The sequence below is a fragment of the Brachionichthys hirsutus genome, chromosome 18, assembly GCF_040956055.1.
Source record: "Brachionichthys hirsutus isolate HB-005 chromosome 18, CSIRO-AGI_Bhir_v1, whole genome shotgun sequence".
NCBI classification, from domain to species: Eukaryota; Metazoa; Chordata; class Actinopteri; order Lophiiformes; family Brachionichthyidae; genus Brachionichthys; species Brachionichthys hirsutus.
In genome coordinates, this window is record NC_090914.1 from 1,382,313 (window position 1) to 1,399,365 (window position 17,053).

General features: G+C 50.6%; 5 protein-coding genes across 5 annotated transcripts; 3 read left to right on the forward strand and 2 right to left on the reverse strand.

Annotated features, from left to right (window-relative positions):
* Positions 1-5: 5 nt before the first annotated feature.
* ldah (lipid droplet associated hydrolase) lies at positions 6-1,786 on the forward strand (the record flags this gene model as incomplete). The annotated part of the gene is made up of 5 exons (XM_068752025.1): positions 6-60; positions 448-617; positions 713-953; positions 1,349-1,431; positions 1,517-1,786. Coding segments are annotated over 5 exons (738 nt in total), but the record flags the coding sequence as incomplete, so codon positions are not given.
* Positions 1,787-3,777: 1,991 nt separating this feature from the next.
* On the reverse strand, positions 3,778-7,411 carry alkbh1 (alkB homolog 1, histone H2A dioxygenase). Its single transcript, XM_068751957.1, has 6 exons — positions 7,268-7,411; positions 6,459-6,567; positions 6,148-6,310; positions 5,160-5,250; positions 4,484-4,677; positions 3,778-4,350 (listed from the first exon to the last, which is right to left on the reverse strand). Exons 1-6 carry the CDS (start codon positions 7,394-7,396, stop codon positions 3,921-3,923), a joined length of 1,116 nt encoding a protein of 371 aa, XP_068608058.1. The 5' UTR covers positions 7,397-7,411; the 3' UTR covers positions 3,778-3,920.
* A 177-nt stretch (positions 7,412-7,588) lies between these two features.
* slirp (SRA stem-loop interacting RNA binding protein) lies at positions 7,589-8,970 on the forward strand. Its single transcript, XM_068752239.1, has 4 exons — positions 7,589-7,695; positions 8,068-8,126; positions 8,213-8,320; positions 8,800-8,970. The coding sequence occupies exons 1-4, from the start codon at positions 7,629-7,631 to the stop codon at positions 8,866-8,868; spliced, it is 303 nt and encodes a 100-aa protein (XP_068608340.1). The 5' UTR covers positions 7,589-7,628; the 3' UTR covers positions 8,869-8,970.
* A 1,417-nt stretch (positions 8,971-10,387) lies between these two features.
* Positions 10,388-12,343, forward strand: lamtor3 (late endosomal/lysosomal adaptor, MAPK and MTOR activator 3). Its single transcript, XM_068751954.1, has 7 exons — positions 10,388-10,458; positions 10,653-10,683; positions 11,116-11,150; positions 11,234-11,292; positions 11,362-11,495; positions 11,896-11,959; positions 12,051-12,343. The coding sequence occupies exons 2-7, from the start codon at positions 10,675-10,677 to the stop codon at positions 12,122-12,124; spliced, it is 375 nt and encodes a 124-aa protein (XP_068608055.1). The 5' UTR covers positions 10,388-10,458; positions 10,653-10,674; the 3' UTR covers positions 12,125-12,343.
* A 321-nt stretch (positions 12,344-12,664) lies between these two features.
* On the reverse strand, positions 12,665-16,566 carry dapp1 (dual adaptor of phosphotyrosine and 3-phosphoinositides). Its single transcript, XM_068751956.1, has 9 exons — positions 16,498-16,566; positions 15,914-16,036; positions 15,627-15,760; positions 14,927-15,057; positions 14,801-14,848; positions 14,642-14,704; positions 14,481-14,566; positions 13,389-13,476; positions 12,665-12,916 (listed from the first exon to the last, which is right to left on the reverse strand). Exons 1-9 carry the CDS (start codon positions 16,554-16,556, stop codon positions 12,893-12,895), a joined length of 756 nt encoding a protein of 251 aa, XP_068608057.1. The 5' UTR covers positions 16,557-16,566; the 3' UTR covers positions 12,665-12,892.
* Between the last annotated feature and the right edge of the window lie 487 nt (positions 16,567-17,053).

Consider the following 17,053-nt stretch of genomic DNA (forward strand, 5'->3'; position numbering starts at 1 on the left):
TGTGGGCTGTCGGCCACGCCGGCCACTGCGTGCCGCCGTGCTCCATGGACATGGTGGAAGGTAGGAATCGCTCCCGGCGTCTCCGCAGCTTCCTTCTGGCCCCGAGGGCGCGTGAGGAGAGAGAGAGCAGGAATCATGAAAGGATCAATCAATCAATAGAAGCTTTGCTCGTCATACAGATTAATAAAACAGGCCGAAAATCCACACGAACAGAATATACAAAGGTTAGCTCGAACAAAACAGATTATTTTCCCCTCAAAATATTTGTGAAGATTATGTGTTAAAAAAAACACTTAATTTCTCCACGTTTGATTTGGGGTTGTTTTTTTAAGCGAATCATTTCGGAGTCACTGTGGAGGAAAAGTGTCTGCATTTTATTTTAGACTGTCCTCCTGCTCGTCCGTTTTTTTTTTGTTACTTCACAGAGGTGCGATGTTCTTCCTCCAGACGCCTCCTCGTCAGCAGAGGGCGACGTGTTTGGCCTGAACGGGCAGATTGAACACAAACTGGTCTTCCTCAGGGAGCACGTTCCCATGGAGACCGCGCTGATCCTGGTGGGACACTCCATTGGCTGCTACATCATTCTGGAACTGATGAAGAGGAGGCCCGAACTCAAGGTTAACAAAGTTTTCCACATTTTTTTATGATCATTTTCTGATTGTTTACGGCTCGTGTCCCCCCCCCCCGGGGGGGGGATCTTGTGTGTGACTAGGTTGTGAAGGCCGTCCTGCTGTTCCCCACCATCGAGCGCATGGCTCAGACCCCCCAGGGGCAGGCGCTGACCCCCCTGCTGTGTCGCCTGCGCTACGTGGCCTACCTCCCTCTCTTCCTGCTCTCCCTGCTGCCCGAGGGCCTCAAAGCCGGCCTGATCAGACTGCTGCTCGGGGGGGTCCGCTCTCTGGACCGAGCTGTGGTCCAACCTGCTGTAGACCTGCTCAGTGGGGATGCTGCAGGTTAGCTAAACCGTGGTGGGATTAGCCTATAGGAGAAGTGAACTTTATTATGGTCAGTGCAAAGTTACATTGGGGGGGGGGGGGTGCATGCGAACATTTAAACATCGACACAATACAGAACCTAGGAAGTGGAAACAGACACGGCCTGGAATGAAATGCAAAATATAAAAATCCCACATTTTAAAACAGCAACATCGAGTGAGATGTTTTTAATTCTCATGCATTTTCACTTTTTCTTCACAAACTGAAATTGAATCTTTTCGTGTGTTACATTGGAATCGTGTTCTCTTATGAACATGATCCGGATCGCAGCCGCCTCAGACTGTGTAATTTATTCTCTCTAGATCTAGAATGTCTGGAAAACACGTCATTCTTGCGTTCTATTTTTTCCACAGCCAACGCCATGTACTTGGGGGGTCAAGAAATGAGGGAAGTTCTGGAAAGAGACAACGCAACCATTCAGAGGAACCTTGGAAAGGTAGGAAGAGGCTGATCTGGAATACGAGTCGCTATTTCAGGACCCATTTATTCAAACGGTCGCTCTTTTCACTTTTGTCTTTCAGCTCATCTTTTATTACGGCTCGACAGACCACTGGTGCCCGACTCAGTACTACCATGACATCAAGCAGGCCTTCCCGGGGGGGGACTTCAGGCTGTGTGAAAGGGGCTTCCGCCACGCCTTCATCCTGGATGCAGGAAGAGACGTCGGCAGAATGGTGGCCGAATGGATCGGTGGAGCCGTGAGAGCATGAGTGGGCGCTCCGGTTCTAGAGCCGCCTGGCAGGAGGAGCGCTCCGGTTCCGGAGCCGCCACGCAGGAGGAGCGCTCCGGTTCCGGAGCCGCCACGCAGGAGGAGCGTTCCGGTTCCAGAGCCGCCACGCAGGAGGAGCGCTCCGGTTCCAGAGCCGCCTGGCAGGAGGAGCGCTCCGGTTCCAGAGCCGCCACGCAGGAGGAGCGCTCCGGTTCCAGAGCCGCCACGCAGGAGGAGCGCTCCGGTTCCAGAGCCGCCACGCAGGAGGAGCGCTCCGGTTCCAGAGCCGCCACGCAGGAGGAGCGCTCCGGTTCCAGAGCCGCCTGGCAGGAGGAGCGCTCCGGTTCCGGAGCCGCCACGCAGGAGGAGCGCTCCGGTTCCGGAGCCGCCTGGCAGGAGGAGCGTTCCGGTTCTAGAGCCGCCACGCAGGAGGAGCGTTCCGGTTCCGGAGCCGCCTGGCAGGAGGAGCGCTCCGGTTCTAGAGCCGCCACGCAGGAGGAGCGTTCCGGTTCCAGAGCCGCCACGCAGGAGGAGCGCTCCGGTTCCAGAGCCGCCACGCAGGAGGAGCGCTCCGGTTCCAGAGCCGCCACGCAGGAGGAGCGCTCCGGTTCTAGAGCCGCCACGCAGGAGGAGCGCTCCGGTTCCGGAGCCGCCTGGCAGGAGGAGCGCTTCGGTTCCGGAGCCGCCTGGCAGGAGGAGCGTTCCGGTTCTAGAGCCGCCACGCAGGAGGAGCGTTCCGGTTCCGGAGCCGCCTGGCAGGAGGAGCGTTCCGGTTCCGGAGCCGCCACGCAGGAGGAGCGCTCCGGTTCCGGAGCCGCCTGGCAGGAGGAGCGCTCCGGTTCCGGAGCCGCCTGGCAGGAGGAGCGCTCCGGTTCCGGAGCCGCCTGGCAGGAGGAGTGTTCCGGTTCCAGAGCCGCCTGGCAGGAGGAGCGCTCCGGTTCTAGAGCCGCCACGCAGGAGGAGCGCTCCGGTTCCGGAGCCGCCTCTGGGCTTTTCTATTTGCTTCATTGGATGAAATTTTTTAGATCTTTAAAAATATGCGTTCACATAAAAAACGTAAAACATTCATCCCGAGCTGATCCAGGAACATCTTTTACACAAAATGTTGCTCGCATGTGTCCCGCTCGATTTGAAGGAATCTCCAGGAACTTTGAGGAAAAGCAAACCGAACAGACTCTGTGCTTCAGCCCCTCTGGTTATTTCACAGGCCCCAAAAGACATCTGTTAAAGATTTCCCAACAAAAATAAAAATAAAAAAGCCGTCTCTGACTCCACTGATTAACAAAGATAATAAAAATACACATTTCAATAAACTGCTCTTTATTATTGCTCCTGTTGCAGCAGAGCCTGCAGGACGAGCGCCGTGCTAACGGGAGACGCAGCTGGACCCGCGTCTCCATGTCTCAGTCTCTGCAGCTGGACCTGCGTCTCCATGTCTCAGTCTCTGCAGCCGGACCTGCGTCTCCATGTCTCAGTCTCTGCAGCTGGACCTGCGTCTCCATGTCTCAGTCTCTGCAGCTGGACCTGCGTCTCCATGTCTCAGTCTCTGCAGCTGGACCTGCGTCTCCATGTCTCAGTCTCTGCAGCTGGACCTGCGTCTCCATGTCTCAGTCTCTGCAGCTGGACCTGCGTCTCCATGTCTCAGTCTCTGCAGCTGGACCTGCGTCTCCATGTCTCAGTCTCTGCAGCTGGACCTGCGTCTCCATGTCTCAGTCTCTGCAGCTGGACCTGCGTCTCCATGTCTCGGTCTCTGCAGCTGGACCTGCGTCTTCATGTCTCAGAGTCTCTGCAGCTGGACCTGCGTCTCCATGTCTCAGTCTCTGCAGCTGGACCTGCGTCTCCATGTCTCAGTCTCTGCAGCTGGACCTGCGTCTCCATGTCTCAGTCTCTGCAGCTGGACCTGCGTCTCCATGTCTCAGTCTCTGCAGCTGGACCTGCGTCTCCATGTCTCAGTCTCTGCAGCTGGACCTGCGTCTCCATGTCTCGGTCTCTGCAGCTGGACCTGCGTCTCCATGTCTCAGTCTCTGCAGCTGGACCTGCGTCTCCATGTCTCAGTCTCTGCAGCTGGACCTGCGTCTCCATGTCTCAGTCTCTGCAGCTGGGCCTGCGTCTTCATGTCTCAGAGTCTCTGCAGCTGGACCTGCGTCTCCATGTCTCAGTCTCTGCAGCTGGACCTGCGTCTCCATGTCTCAGTCTCTGCAGCTGGACCTGCGTCTTCATGTCTCAGAGTCTCTGCTCCTCTTCCTTTTCCCACACTCTCCGTCTTCGTCATGGTTCCCCCCCGTCCGGCCGACGTCTGTCCCTCGGTGAGAGGAAGACGCTCCTGGGAACGTCTGTCCAGGCGCCAGCACCTGTCTGACGGTCACATTCACCCTCGAGCTCCGGATGTACCCGACGCAGGCCTCCCAGTCCTCCTGGGACGGCGTCTCCACCACGGAGCCGTCGCCAGGGGACGAGACCCGGCTGGAGCTTTCCATGCCTGAAGACGCGTGACCCCGCGGTGCCGGGAGGATGCGTGGGACGGCGTGGTGCAGGAGGCGGCTCTGCCCCGACATCAGCATCAGATCCCCGCTGTGCATGTACATGGCCGTGGGGGGGTCCCGCCTGCAGAGCCCGCCCAGGAGGAAGATGGCCGACTGTCCAAAACTAAAGGACAAAGACAGGAGGACGGGCAGGTGAGGCGGTTTTCAGGCAACACAACCTGTCTCCCGTGAAAGTAAAACGCGTTTTATATCTGGGCCATCTGACCCCCCCCCCCGATCGGTTCTTCCTCCATCACCTGAAGGACAGAAGAGGACGGCTGTGGTCCAGCTCCGATTCGTCCACATGGATCCCCAGAGAGGAGTCGGGTCGGTAGTAGTTGAGGATCCCAGCCTCGGCGTCGAACCCTGGGAATCCACAGGCAGCCGTGACATGGCGGGACAGCTGGTGGAGGTCAGCCGGGAAGGGGGTGCGACGGTCAGCGCAGTAAGTCTGGGGAGACATGGAAAAAATGTCTTTTGATTTGGCCGAACGTTCATACGTTTATATTCCATCAAAAAAGTATTTCAAAATAAAAGCATAATAAAATAAAGCCATTCGGTGAAGGGGCTGATTCCCTGAATGTGGAAGCAGGAATTAAACATGACAGATGGCTTAAAAATCTAAAGTGTGAGGCAGCAGAGCGCAGCGCCTGCCGCTCGTGTTTTGTGTTCGTTTTTATTTACGTCTGGAGTTACTTCCTGTTTCATCTGGATCTTCACCGGCAACAATCATTCATCCTCCAGCTAAGCCCTCGGTCGAGACGCCGGACATTAGCGAGCTGCTACCGCTATTAGAGCGTCCACTCCCGAGGACGGGAGGACAGAGGACTTCCCATCCTCAGAAGACAGCGCACGGACAGACCAGAATAATCTGCTGCTGTACACGACGGTAACGTCCCGTGTCCTGTAAAGGGGGGTCGGAGGGACGCTTGCCTTGGTATCCCAGTTATAATGGTAGCCCAGGGTGACCCAGCGCAGCCGCTCCAGGAGGGTGTCGGGCCGTCGTTTTCCAGAGGACGGTAACCTAGGTAACCTGTGGACGGGATCAAAGTCTTCACACGCGGACAGGAAACTGTTGCTGGATCATTTAATACCACAGAAGCACAAACTCTTACTCGAGACTTCTATAGTGATACAATGTGCTGCCTACATTACCCACAATACACCACTAGCAGCAGATTTAGACCCTACAGATCAATTCACCGTGTTTTTGGAGGAAACCGGGGAACATACCAACTCCACACAGATGGGATTCGAGCCTCCTTCCTCCTCAGTTGGACTTTAGCAAAGAAGCTCTCCAAAGACGCGCGTGCTCTCTGTTAGCCATTATTCTAGTTTCACTAAAACGCTTTAAGGCGTGGCACCGGAATTTATTTTTAATTTGTTATTTTGCATCTGTGGAGTAATTTAATATTAGTTTATTTGTATTGTTAAATGTCGATTTATGTACGAAGGACTTTCAACGGAAACAAGACCGCAAGAAATGCTCCTCTTAGACAGGATGTGTGACTGTACTTGTACTGTAATACATGCTACTGTGTGACTGTACTTGTACTGTAATACATGCTACTGTGTGACTGTACTTGTACTGTAATGCATGCTACTGTGTGACTGTACTTGTACTGTAATACATGCTACTGTGTGACTGTACTTGTACTGTAATACATGCTACTGTGTGACTGTACTTGTACTGTAATACATGCTACTGTGTGACTGTACTTGTACTGTAATACATGCTACTGTGTGACTGTACTTGTACTGTAATACATGCTACTGTGTGACTGTACTTGTACTGTAATACATGCTACTGTGTGACTGTACTCGTACTGTAATACATGCTACTGTGTGACTGTACTTGTACTCTAACATTCTATCTAATAAATATATTCCTCATCATCACCGCAGCTCACTGCTAGCGTACCTGAGGTCGGGGACACTCCTGTCCCAGATGTCCTGCGTGTCAGACGGAGACATGTGCATGTCAAGGTTGCAGACATTCGGCTTTCGGGGGTAAGTCTTCAGGCACTGCCTGACCCAGAAGGCTTGGGAGCCCAGCACGAACGGGTCGGGGATGAAGATGAATCCTAAACGGGACATGAAGGAGTCAAATAAAAAGCATTCATTCAGAGAGTCTCACTAGAGCCCTGTGACGGGACACAACAACTATGAAAGCTCGAGCAGCTCCGGGGGGGGGGGGGGGGGCAGCTCTGTGTTCGTCACGCTGCTTGTTACCTGGGTAACCCCGCAGCTCGAAGGCTGTCCAGTCTCTGACGGGCCGCAACCCGACCCTTGCTGCCTCTGCATCGCTAACGGTAGCAGGGTCCAGCTTCAGCGGAACCACCTGTCAGCGCACACGCGCGCGCACACACACACACACACACACACACACACGTTTGTGGGGTGTACCCCGCATCTCACCCATAGTCAGCTGGGATCCAGAAACACCCACAAAGTGGATAAAGCTGCAGTTCCTCCGACCGCACCTCTTCGTCCTTGCGCCGTTTCAAGGCGCGTTCAAGTGCAAAAATAAAATCTGAAAAATTGCATTAAAACTCCGCGAAGATGAACCGCATTATATCGAGGGACTACTGTATATACACGACAGCCATAAAATAAAAAATAAAAAGTCCAGCTTCAGTATGATACACATTTGACCTCAAGACGTATCAAGTCCTGCCCCATTCTTCACCATCAACAAATGCAAAATCCCAATAAATAACCTAAACAGGCAACATACAAATACTCAGTTCAGGCTATTTAGTGATAAAAATGTTTTGAACCAAACACACGAAAAGAACAAATGAACAGGCGCGATTAGGTTATGTGTATTTTACACTCTCCTTCCTTCCAAGATATGTCTTTATATTATAATGATAATCCCCTAAATTCTTACATTGGTTCTTCAAAGCCACTCCCCAAATGGAAATACACATACTGTTTAAAGCAGTCCTAGCATAATGCTAGCATAATGCTGGGACTACTAGCATCACGCTGTTATGTTTAATGCCCCTTTACCCTCTTGTAACCGTTTATTCCCTCACCTTATTACTCCCTTCGCCTTTGGAGAAGTCGAGAACATTGCTAAAATCTGGCGGAGGGTTCCTTCTCTTGTAAAACTTGAACACTTTCCGAAAGGCATCTTCTCCACTCTCCACCAGGGAGGCCGCCATCTTGGCGATGACGTCACTGACCTTTCAACTCGAGTTCAACTCGGACTTCTTATTAAATCGTTACCAAAAACAATTTTTAAACGACTGACTTAAATGAGAGTAAACAGATGTTTAAGCGGTGGATATAAAGGTTATTATAGTTGTGATTCTTCCGCGTCGCTTTACACGTTTCCGTTACGTCACTTCCGTTATAGGTCGGCGCGGCGGCGCACACCAAGGCTGAAACAGAAAGATGGCGGCGCCCTCGAAGAAAATCGTCGAGCTTTTCGTGTCAAGAATACCATGGACTGTTTCCAGCAGTGGGTTTATTACTTTACTATTATTACTACATAAATATACGTTTGTGTATTTAAACCATCCGCATCGTATACTGTCACCTGTACATAGCTTTATCCACGCGTGAAGGTCACGTCCGGCTTCTATCACAATCAGAATACTTTATTGATGTTTAAATAGGCGTAGTATATTTTTTTATTGACGCAGGAATATGTCGTTTTCGAGGGGGGGTCAGACCAGGACCCGATGCAGGGGGGGCGTCTCAGTTTCTGAAGCATCCCTGTCTCTAAAGAGTCCAGTTTCACGCCCAGAACATCACCTGCTCGATCTGAAACGGTGCCCCCCCCCTTTGTCTAAGAAAGCCTGACCTGAAAAGCTTCCTTCTTGTTCTTCAGCCGAGTTAAAGCAGTACTTCGGACAGTTCGGCCCCGTGGCGAAGTGCCAGCTGCCGTTTGTGAGTAGCTCGCCGTGTTGGAAGGAATAAACGATCTTTACCTTTTATTTGTATTTCTGGTTCGCTAATTCCAGTCTCTGTTCCAGAATAAAGAGACGGGCTTCCACAAAGGCTTCTGCTGGATCGGATTCAGGTCAGAGGAAGGGGTGAAGAATGCGCTTGAGAAGGATTCCCATCAGCTGGAGGGAGCCACGGTAACGGTCGAGAGAGGCTTCGTGGGCGTTGTAGTCCCCATTAATAAACGGTTATAAACTACAAAAGCACCCAGAGGGCACAGACCTCCCCTCCTAACTGGATCCACACCGTCCGCATGGTCCGGTTTGTTTTGTATCCAGACAGGGATCCGGATCCCTCCCTAAATTTAACAGGATCTAAGTCCGACCGTCTTCAGACTTTCATCCAGCAGCTTTTCTGTAATTCTGCTAAATGACAGACAAACGGCGTCAGAAGGAGAAACTCCTCGTCTGAGGTAAACGTTTCTCTCTCGCTTAGTTTAAAATAATAATAATAATCAGAAACCTCAGACCTTACAGTCACAACGGATTATTTAGTAAAGATTAGGGTTTGATCAGACACAAACCGAATGAAACGATTTAGAACGACGCGAGGAAGAATCCGATGAAGGTGATTCTTTGAACGTCGTCCTCCTTTCTCTCCCTCGTTTCTTTTCCAGATGCTGGTTCAAAGAAATAGAAAAATCTTCTCGGCGTACGACTTCAACAAGGAGAAGAGCCTCGACTGAGGCTCCGCCCTGTGGCGTCGTCATCATCATCATCATTCTGCTGCTTTCCGGAGCGTCACTCGTCCGCATGAAACCTTCACTGACTCAATAAAAACGTCTTGACTTGCACTTTGCGTTGTTTGTAAACAAGCGTGTTTACCCTTTAATGTCTTTGATCTTGAGCTTTTACAACGTACACCCGACCTTAGTCGATCCTAAACAGCGTTTCTGATCATTTAGGCGTGAATGCTGCTGAAACACGGCGAGCAGAGCAAACACCGCGTAGAGCAGTGTAGAGCATACCTGGACATTGCTTGTAATCTGTTTGACTCATTTTGTTTTACTTTATTTCTTGAGAACAAACATTCAAAATCCATAAAAGTCTCTTTTAAAGTTCAGAAAAAAACACGCTAATCGAATAATTCAACAGCTGGCTCCAAACACCATCACCGCTGCGTAAATGCGCATTGAATCCACTTCAGAGTCCCTTCATCAAGCGCGGAGAAATGGCGCCTCCAGCAGTGCAATTGCGCCAGTTTCACTCATTAATTCAACCCAATCCAAAGACGCGCGGCGGCACCAACAGGTTGAATCCTCCTCGACGTCAAACAGGTGCGCTTACCTGCGTCCTGATGAATAAACTTCGTATTTCAAAGCGCTTAGCTGTCCGTTTGTTCTCCAGCTGAAGGCCTGCTCCTCCGGCGTTTGAGCGCGCAGCGCGATGATCTTCACACGTTGCCTTTTTTGTTGACAGATGTTGCGGCTTCCTCCCCTGTTCCAGCCGCTGAGGGGTGCGTTGGGTCCTGCGTATTTGTCCGACGCGCTCAAACGTTTGTACAGAGACGCGGAATCCAGGACGCGTTCACGGGTGGATTTATTGTTGCCCAAGTACGGCGGTACTGAACAAAGTCCGAAAAGTGTATTGCACGGATGGATGAAAATAAACCACAGAATAAAGCCAAAGTGTACAAAAGCGTGTAAAAGCGGTCAACAAAAACTACGGCCTCCCAACCGCCTCTCCCCTAGCCTCCGTGTTCCAGGTGTGTGCGCACCTTTTCAAGCCTCATACACGCCCACACGCACACCCACTCCCCAGCTATACTCACATTCACCACACGGGGCAGCAGACACACACATGCATTCGGTGCTCACCATACCTGTCTTCTACACACTGTTCTCGGTCACTTGACCTTTCTGCAGAAATAACTTTTTATTTTATATATATTTTATCTCTGAAGACACACGAGTAAAACGTTATTCCGTGCATTTTGTGCAGAATTCCCTCATCTGGTCTCAGAAAACCAACAAACAGAACTTTTGAACCATTTGTTTGTGTTCGCTATCTGATTTATTATTCTTTTCCAAAAGCAGAAGATTTGAGTTTTTGTATTTTCATACTTTTTGTTCTACGTATTTGTTATATCCATTTCTCCGTGATTGCTATACATTATTAATCCGAATTGGGTTCGAGGCGGACCTCGTCTCCTGCGCTGCCGCTGCGCAGCGCTGACTCTCGCCAGCACGTCTTCAAGAACCGGATGCAGAACGTTTGTCACGTGACGCTTCCGCAGCCTGACATGTAGCTGTTCGACGGTTTCCGGATTGAAGAAAGTATGTCATGTTGGTAGTTTAAACTTTGTTTGTTTGTTTAATGCGTTAATCTTAAATACTTTTAGCCTTCTGAAGTGAATTCAGACAGTGAATATCTCATTTAACGTCGGAAGTGAAAGCTGCGCGTCGCTAGCTGCTTTTGTTTTTAGCTACCACGTTAGCATGCTGCTGATGCTGCTGCTTTCTCTCCACAGTTAAAGGGGATCAAACCTTAAAATGGCCGATGTGAGTAGGACCTGTGTGCTGTTTAGAGCCTAAGGAACCCGCAACGAGCTTCATTTGTCCATGTACACGACACGTAGAAGTAGTATTTATAAACTACAACGACAGTATTTAGTCCTTGACTTCCAGAGCTGTCTGCAGGTTTTCTGAATCCGTTGCCGATATGAACATCTGCAGATGTGATCAATTTAGTGATAAAGTGCCAAACCATTTGTTGACGCAGATTCTCTGCTTGTGCATGACTGGAGGCGTGGAGCCTTCGCCCCACTCGTGACATGAGAGGAACATACTAAATGAAACGAATGCCGTAAAGTTGTCTGTTAGTTTGAGACGCAGCTTTTAGGTCTGACATTTGGTCCGCCTTGTGTCTCGCTAACGACACTCTTGCAAAAGCTCCCTGATCCTGTTAATTGGCTAAAGTATTTTTCTTTGTAGGATTTGAAGAAGTACTTGTACAAACAGTTGCAGAGGTTCGTATGATGGCGAATCCACAGCCCGTATCTCGGTGGAGGACGCGGCATCGTGCGTAAACGTCTGCCCTCTTCTTCCTCAGTGTTGAAGGTCTTCATGCCGTCGTCGTGACGGACCGGGACGGCGTCCCCGTTATTAAAGGTAACTCTTTCCTCCTGTTCTTTGTTGCTGCTGCAGGATGATCCTAACGTTGCCTCTCTGACCCTGCAGTTGCCAATGACAACGCGCCGGTCCACGCTCTGAGGCCCGGCTTCTTGTCCACGTTCGCTCTGGCCACGGATCAGGGCAGCAAGCTGGGCCTGTCCAAAAACAAGAGCATCATCTGCTACTACAACAGCTACCAGGTCAGAAAGCAGCCGTCCCGTCGGAGGCGGATCCGTCTGTGGAATATAAAATAAAGAAGTGAAACAGTGTTAAAGTTCTAAGAGGAGACAGGAAGTTACAAAGATAAAAGCACGAGACATGGAGGTATATTATGGGATGCTGCCCGCTCCCCTTTTTGTAACGAGGCTTCACGTCACAAGCAATGCATCACGTAGGGCTTTAAAAGTTGCTTCTGAAATCAGATCAATGCTGGAAGATGATCTGGTCCGTCAGAACCCGAGTCTGGCAGACGATAGTCAGAGAGCAGGAACTGGAAGAACCGCGACACGAAATCCTGAATCAATATCTGGATTGCCTACTCGGACCTGAACCCGAACCTCTCTGCTCTGCTCTGCTCTGCTCTGTCTCTGTGTTGAACAGATTGTTCAGTTCAATCGGTTGCCACTGGTCATCAGCTTCATCGCCAGCAGCAGCGCCAACACGGGTAAGAGTCTTCACTGACACGCCACCTTCCTGTCGAGCCGAGTGTTGCGTGTGTCCCGAGTGTCCTCTGTGTGTCCTCTGTGTGTCCTCAGGTCTGATCATGAGTCTGGAGAAGGAGCTGGCTCCTCTAATAGAGGAGCTGAGGCAGGTGGTGGAGGTGACATGAGCGCTCCCAGACGGGCCGGGGCCGGGGCGGGGGCGGGGCCGGGGGCGGGGTCACACCTCCTAACCTGCAAACCTTTGGTTCTGGTGACTCTTCCTGTGCATTTGGGCTTCTCTTTGTTTGCTGCCTTTATCTCAAACCAGATGTCAGAAGTCTGAACAGATGTGACTTCCTGCTTCTTTCATTGTAAAGACTCGATGGAAAATAAATATTTACGCTCCTCATTCATTGGCCTTTATTCCTGGAACGGTGTTTTTGATTTGATGCCTCCAATGCGAGCAGCAAGAAGTTTCGGCAGATCCTCGTCCTGTGCCGCAAGTTAAACGCGTGTGTGTGTGTGTGTGTGCGTGCGTGCGTGTGCGTGTTTCAGTGGAAGACCATTTCAATATTGTTGACAGTCATCAAGTAATATTTGACGTATAATCCGCTTTTTTCTTTCTCTGTTAAAGTAAATTGAGTCTTGGGCTTGTTATTTCCACGTGTATTTATTTTTTTACACGTGACGGTGTAGATTACACCTCAAAGTACCAACAATCAGACCGTACTTGTGCAGGGGGGGGGGTTACTGATGTAATTAACTCTTGAATGTCCAGTGTTCAAAGGTTCGTGGCTCTTTGCTCAAGCTGCAGGGCGAGAGACCAGAAGTCTGTGATGCGATCAATAGTCAATAAGTGTCTAACGACTTATTGACCATTCTCGGGTCTGAACTGTCCCGTCTTCGCTGTTCGTCCTGCTGACGTGATCTTTGAGCACGAGGATTCTTCGCTGCAATCATCGACCTTTTCTTACCTGCGACTGGAAACAAAGAGTCGTTAAAAGCTAAACCTCGACTGCCGAGGAAAAAAAACATCTAATTACATCCTTTCATCTTAACCTTGATGGAAAACCTAATAAGGTCACGCAATGACCTCTGAACTCCCCTTCACCGGCGTGAAGGAGAGTTCAGAGATCCAGCAACTCATCGATCAGATCGATCAGAATACCAAAAGAGTTACGGACGGCAGGTAAAGGCCGGTCACCTGGTCACCTGGTTAACCGTGAGCAGCGGCCCAATCACAGATGAAGATGTTCAACATGCTGCAAAGCCTGGGAGATGTCGTGTTTCCATGGTGATTATAAGCCTTTGAACTGCGCAGACAGCTCGTTGCGAGCAGATGTCGCGCGACATTCACTATGAACAGGACTGAGTGAGCGAGTGTTTGCGAGACGACGCCATGGAAGCCTTCCAGACGTAATCTGACTTCCTGCCGGGCCTCGCCCGACGTACCATCTTCCACCGCAGGATCTTGAGCCACTCGTCTGCTTCCACAGCCGTTTTTGCACACAGATAAAATGTCCTCTCAGGAAACACCAGGCTGTGGGACACATGGCGATACGGAGAGGGAGTGAGACAGGAAGCACGGACAAAGACTCACCCTCATTATTGGTTTGTGTCCAGTAGGCTCACCTGATCCAACCTGGAAGCGGGTCGGACCATGAATGTGCTCGACCATCGCATCGTGTGTTAAGTGCCACTTTCAAGTCACGGCATGTCTGTGCAGCATCGCTATGGCAACCGGCTGCAACGATGGCGGAGCGCAGATGCAGCGGAAATGAAAACGCGACCACAAAAAAGTGATGCGAGAGGCCGATGCCGTCGGCGTGAAAGAGGCTATAAATCCAAATAAATTACATGCTAAAGACGTAAAAAAATAATACTGATCATTAATTTATCAGCTAACAACGACTTGCTGTGGAAAAGTGTGATATTGTAACGATGTGTCAGACGGGTCGAGCAAACCTTTGTCATGGTGTATTATTAGTAGTATTATTCTACATGATGGTAATGTACGATTTTAGAGGCCTGAGTCAGGTTTGTGTAGATAATTAAATGTATTGTGCAAGACATAAAGTGGTGCAGTGGGTAGTGGATTGTCTCATAGCAAACAGTCCTCATATCCTTTAAAAAACCTTCCTGAGGAGATTCTGCACGTTCCCTCCATGTCTGCATGGGTCCCCTCCCCCCAATAAAAACATGTGGTCCTGTGACAAACTGGCGACTTGTCCAGGGTGCAGGAGGCCAGCAGTCCTGGTCGGTTACAGAAGAACATTTTAATCTGCGCTTCCTGTTGGGTTGAACGACTGCACTGAACTCCGGTCACTTCTCCTTCCTCCCATCTGTTCAGCTCCGACTTCCCCTTTTATAACGACACGTCAAAGTTTCCTGCCAGGGGGGGAGTCTAACCCCCCCCCCCCCCCCCCGGTTCCTCACAAAGTCGTGTTGTTGCTTTTTGTTTCTAGTCGTCATGTTCATATCTTGACTGCAGACTATGACTGTGTCATTGTGGGGGGGGGGCTGCACTGACAGACCTTCACTCACCACAAACAGTTGACCCGGTCCTGAGAGTAGTCAAACTGGACTGCAGAGCAGGCCCTCAGATCCAGCGTTCTGATCGGCTCGTCATCCTGCAGCAGAGACACTTTACTCGCAGCTCAATTTCAAAAAGGGGAAGTTGGCCTTGGAACCGAGGAGGGACTTACCATTTTGTCTTTAAAGTATTTCAGTTGGTATCGGTGGAGTGTGAACCACCTCTGCTTCCAGTTCTGCAAAAGAGCTTGTGATTGGATGTTTCCATCGTCGGCGTTTAGAATGGAAAGATTTAGACGACTGAAACAACACGCTGGTTTCTCAGCTCTGACCTTGACGATCGCTCCTCGTTTCACCAGGTAGCCTTCCTTTGTGCCCAGCTGAAAACAGAAGGGGAGGGGGGGGGGGGTATTTAAATACACAAGGCTGCCGATACTAAGTCGAGTACTCGGTCCTACCGACGGGGCGGTGGGCACCAGGTCGGTCTCGGTGCGGCCCGTCTGCATGGCCGTGTGAACTCGTACGGACTCGTAGATGGACGGCTCCTCCACACGCCACGGGTACGGGCGCCTCAGCACGATGAGCGTTCCTGCAGCGTCAGCATCAGCGTTATACACAAACGTGTACCGACGGCGAGCGTTCCTGCAGCGTCAGCGTCGGCGTTATACACACACGTGTACCGACGGCGAGCGTTCCTGCAGCGTCAGCATCGGCGTTATACACACACGTGTACCGACGACGAGCGTTCCTGCAGCGTCGGCATCGGCGTTATACACACACGTGTACCGACGGCGAGCGTTCCTGCAGCGTCAGCGTCGGCGTTATACACACACGTGTACCGACGGCGAGCGTTCCTGCAGCGTCAGCATCGGCGTTATACACACACGTGTACCGACGGCGAGCGTTCCTGCAGCGTCAGCATCGGCGTTATACACACACGTGTACCGACGGCGAGCGTTCCTGCAGCGTCAGCATCGGCGTTATACACACACGTGTACCGACGGCGAGCGTTCCTGCAGCGAGCATTGTAACCTAGTTAGTTGGTTTAGTCTCGATGCATTTACTAGCGGTTTACTTTGTTCCTTTGAGCATAAAAACCGAATCAATCACTAATCAATGCTTCTCCCGGGCTTTAAGAAGCCACTCCCATCTTCATACCTGTGTCGCTGCCCAGCAGAGGCTCGTTAGCAAAGTGTTTGATGAAGTCTCGGAGGGATGCGAACTTGTTGAACCCGAAGACGTAACCGCCGTCTTTCCTCGTCACGTGGAAGTGTTTGACGGAGTCCTTCGCCCTGAGCGTTACAGAAAAAGACAGTGAGGTCATATATATTATACGTACTACACAGCAGGCGTCATAAAACACCAGATCATTTACAGGATTGATTTGGATTATTGGTAATGCCAGGTTGGGTTCAGATCAGATATCGACGCTGTGAAAGTCGGACCTGACTGACAGGGCGAAGCAGCCTGGCCCCTCGTTGCTGTTTCGGAGGAGGTAGCTTCCATCCGTCCCGTTGGACAGGAGAAGGGCCTCCGCCGCGTGGCGGGACAAATCGTAGTGGTACCACCTGAGCCAAGGAAACAGGAAGTCACCTGTAAGCCGCACTTTTATCACAAATGACCTTTAAACAAACACGCACAATGGCTTTAGCTCCGGCTATCATGCATGATTATCATGTATAATTATAATGCATTATTATCATGTATTATGATAACAGAACTCAACCTTTATTAATTCTGACTGAGTGGAGAAATGGAGTGTTAAACCTGCAGGATTTACATAAACAACTTGAAACGAACCCCTAACGATACTTGAAATATATAAATTCTCTCGTAAAGGACCAAAAGGAAACTTTGCCATGAAAGGGCAACATTCAGACATCCGTTAATCTTAAAACGACAGCCCCCAATTTTCAAATTAAAAAACAAAAAATTCTGTGAGTTTTCCCCCAAATTTCTGATGAACGCGTGAAGTCCGGAGTCTCTCTCAAACATTCATTCATTCACTCACTCACTCAGGATGTCTCACCCTAAAACCTCCATCTCGTGGCTCGCGTCCTCCACGGACCCGTCGCTGCAGAGACTCATCTCCGGCGCGGCGACCGTCCACGGAGCAGAAGTGAAAGCTGTCCGTGGACGAGCCCGACAGGAAGCCACGCAGCTGGTGAAAGAAACCACGACGCGCTGCAACGAGCCCCACGGCCACTCGATCCGAGGGGGCCCCAGATGTTTATAGAGTCCCCACCCCCCCCACCCCCGAAGGGCGAACAGAATGGATTTCACAACCAAAAAAAACACACTTCACGATTACCCAAAGATTAGAGGAAGGAATTATTCAACGGAAAAATAGCAAAAGATAATCTACAGTAACACTTGAGATTACGTTCTTTGTTCTTTATAAATAGGAAACCAATATTCTGACTCCGGTGGGTTTTCAGAAATTGTTGCTTCATTTCCCTCGATTCTGGATTACTTCCCCTTGACCCTGGATTATTTCCCTTTAATGCTGGAATATTTCCCCTTGACGCTGGATGATTTCCCCTTGACCCTGGATTATTTCCCTTTAATGCTGGACCCCCCCGATG

Coding starts and splice junctions, on each gene's coding strand:
- lamtor3 (XM_068751954.1), top strand. Junction 11,496..11,895: donor GCTACTACAACAGCTACCAG/GTCAGAAAGCAG, acceptor TGTGTTGAACAG/ATTGTTCAGTTCAATCGGTT. Junction 11,960..12,050: donor CAGCAGCAGCGCCAACACGG/GTAAGAGTCTTC, acceptor GTGTGTCCTCAG/GTCTGATCATGAGTCTGGAG.
- slirp (XM_068752239.1), top strand. CDS start 7,629: ATGGCGGCGCCCTCGAAGAAAATCGTCGAGCTTTTCGTGTCAAGAATA. Junction 8,127..8,212: donor CGAAGTGCCAGCTGCCGTTT/GTGAGTAGCTCG, acceptor TCTCTGTTCCAG/AATAAAGAGACGGGCTTCCA. Junction 8,321..8,799: donor ATCAGCTGGAGGGAGCCACG/GTAACGGTCGAG, acceptor TTTCTTTTCCAG/ATGCTGGTTCAAAGAAATAG.
- dapp1 (XM_068751956.1), bottom strand. CDS start 16,556: ATGAGTCTCTGCAGCGACGGGTCCGTGGAGGACGCGAGCCACGAGATG. Junction 15,058..15,626: donor TCTGCTGGGCAGCGACACAG/GTATGAAGATGG, acceptor CTGACGCTGCAG/GAACGCTCATCGTGCTGAGG. Junction 14,849..14,926: donor TGGTGCCCACCGCCCCGTCG/GTAGGACCGAGT, acceptor TTCTGTTTTCAG/CTGGGCACAAAGGAAGGCTA.
- alkbh1 (XM_068751957.1), bottom strand. CDS start 7,396: ATGGCGGCCTCCCTGGTGGAGAGTGGAGAAGATGCCTTTCGGAAAGTG. Junction 6,568..7,267: donor AAGGCGAAGGGAGTAATAAG/GTGAGGGAATAA, acceptor GTGCGCTGACAG/GTGGTTCCGCTGAAGCTGGA. Junction 4,351..4,483: donor CGTCCTCTTCTGTCCTTCAG/GTGATGGAGGAA, acceptor TTTGTCCTTTAG/TTTTGGACAGTCGGCCATCT.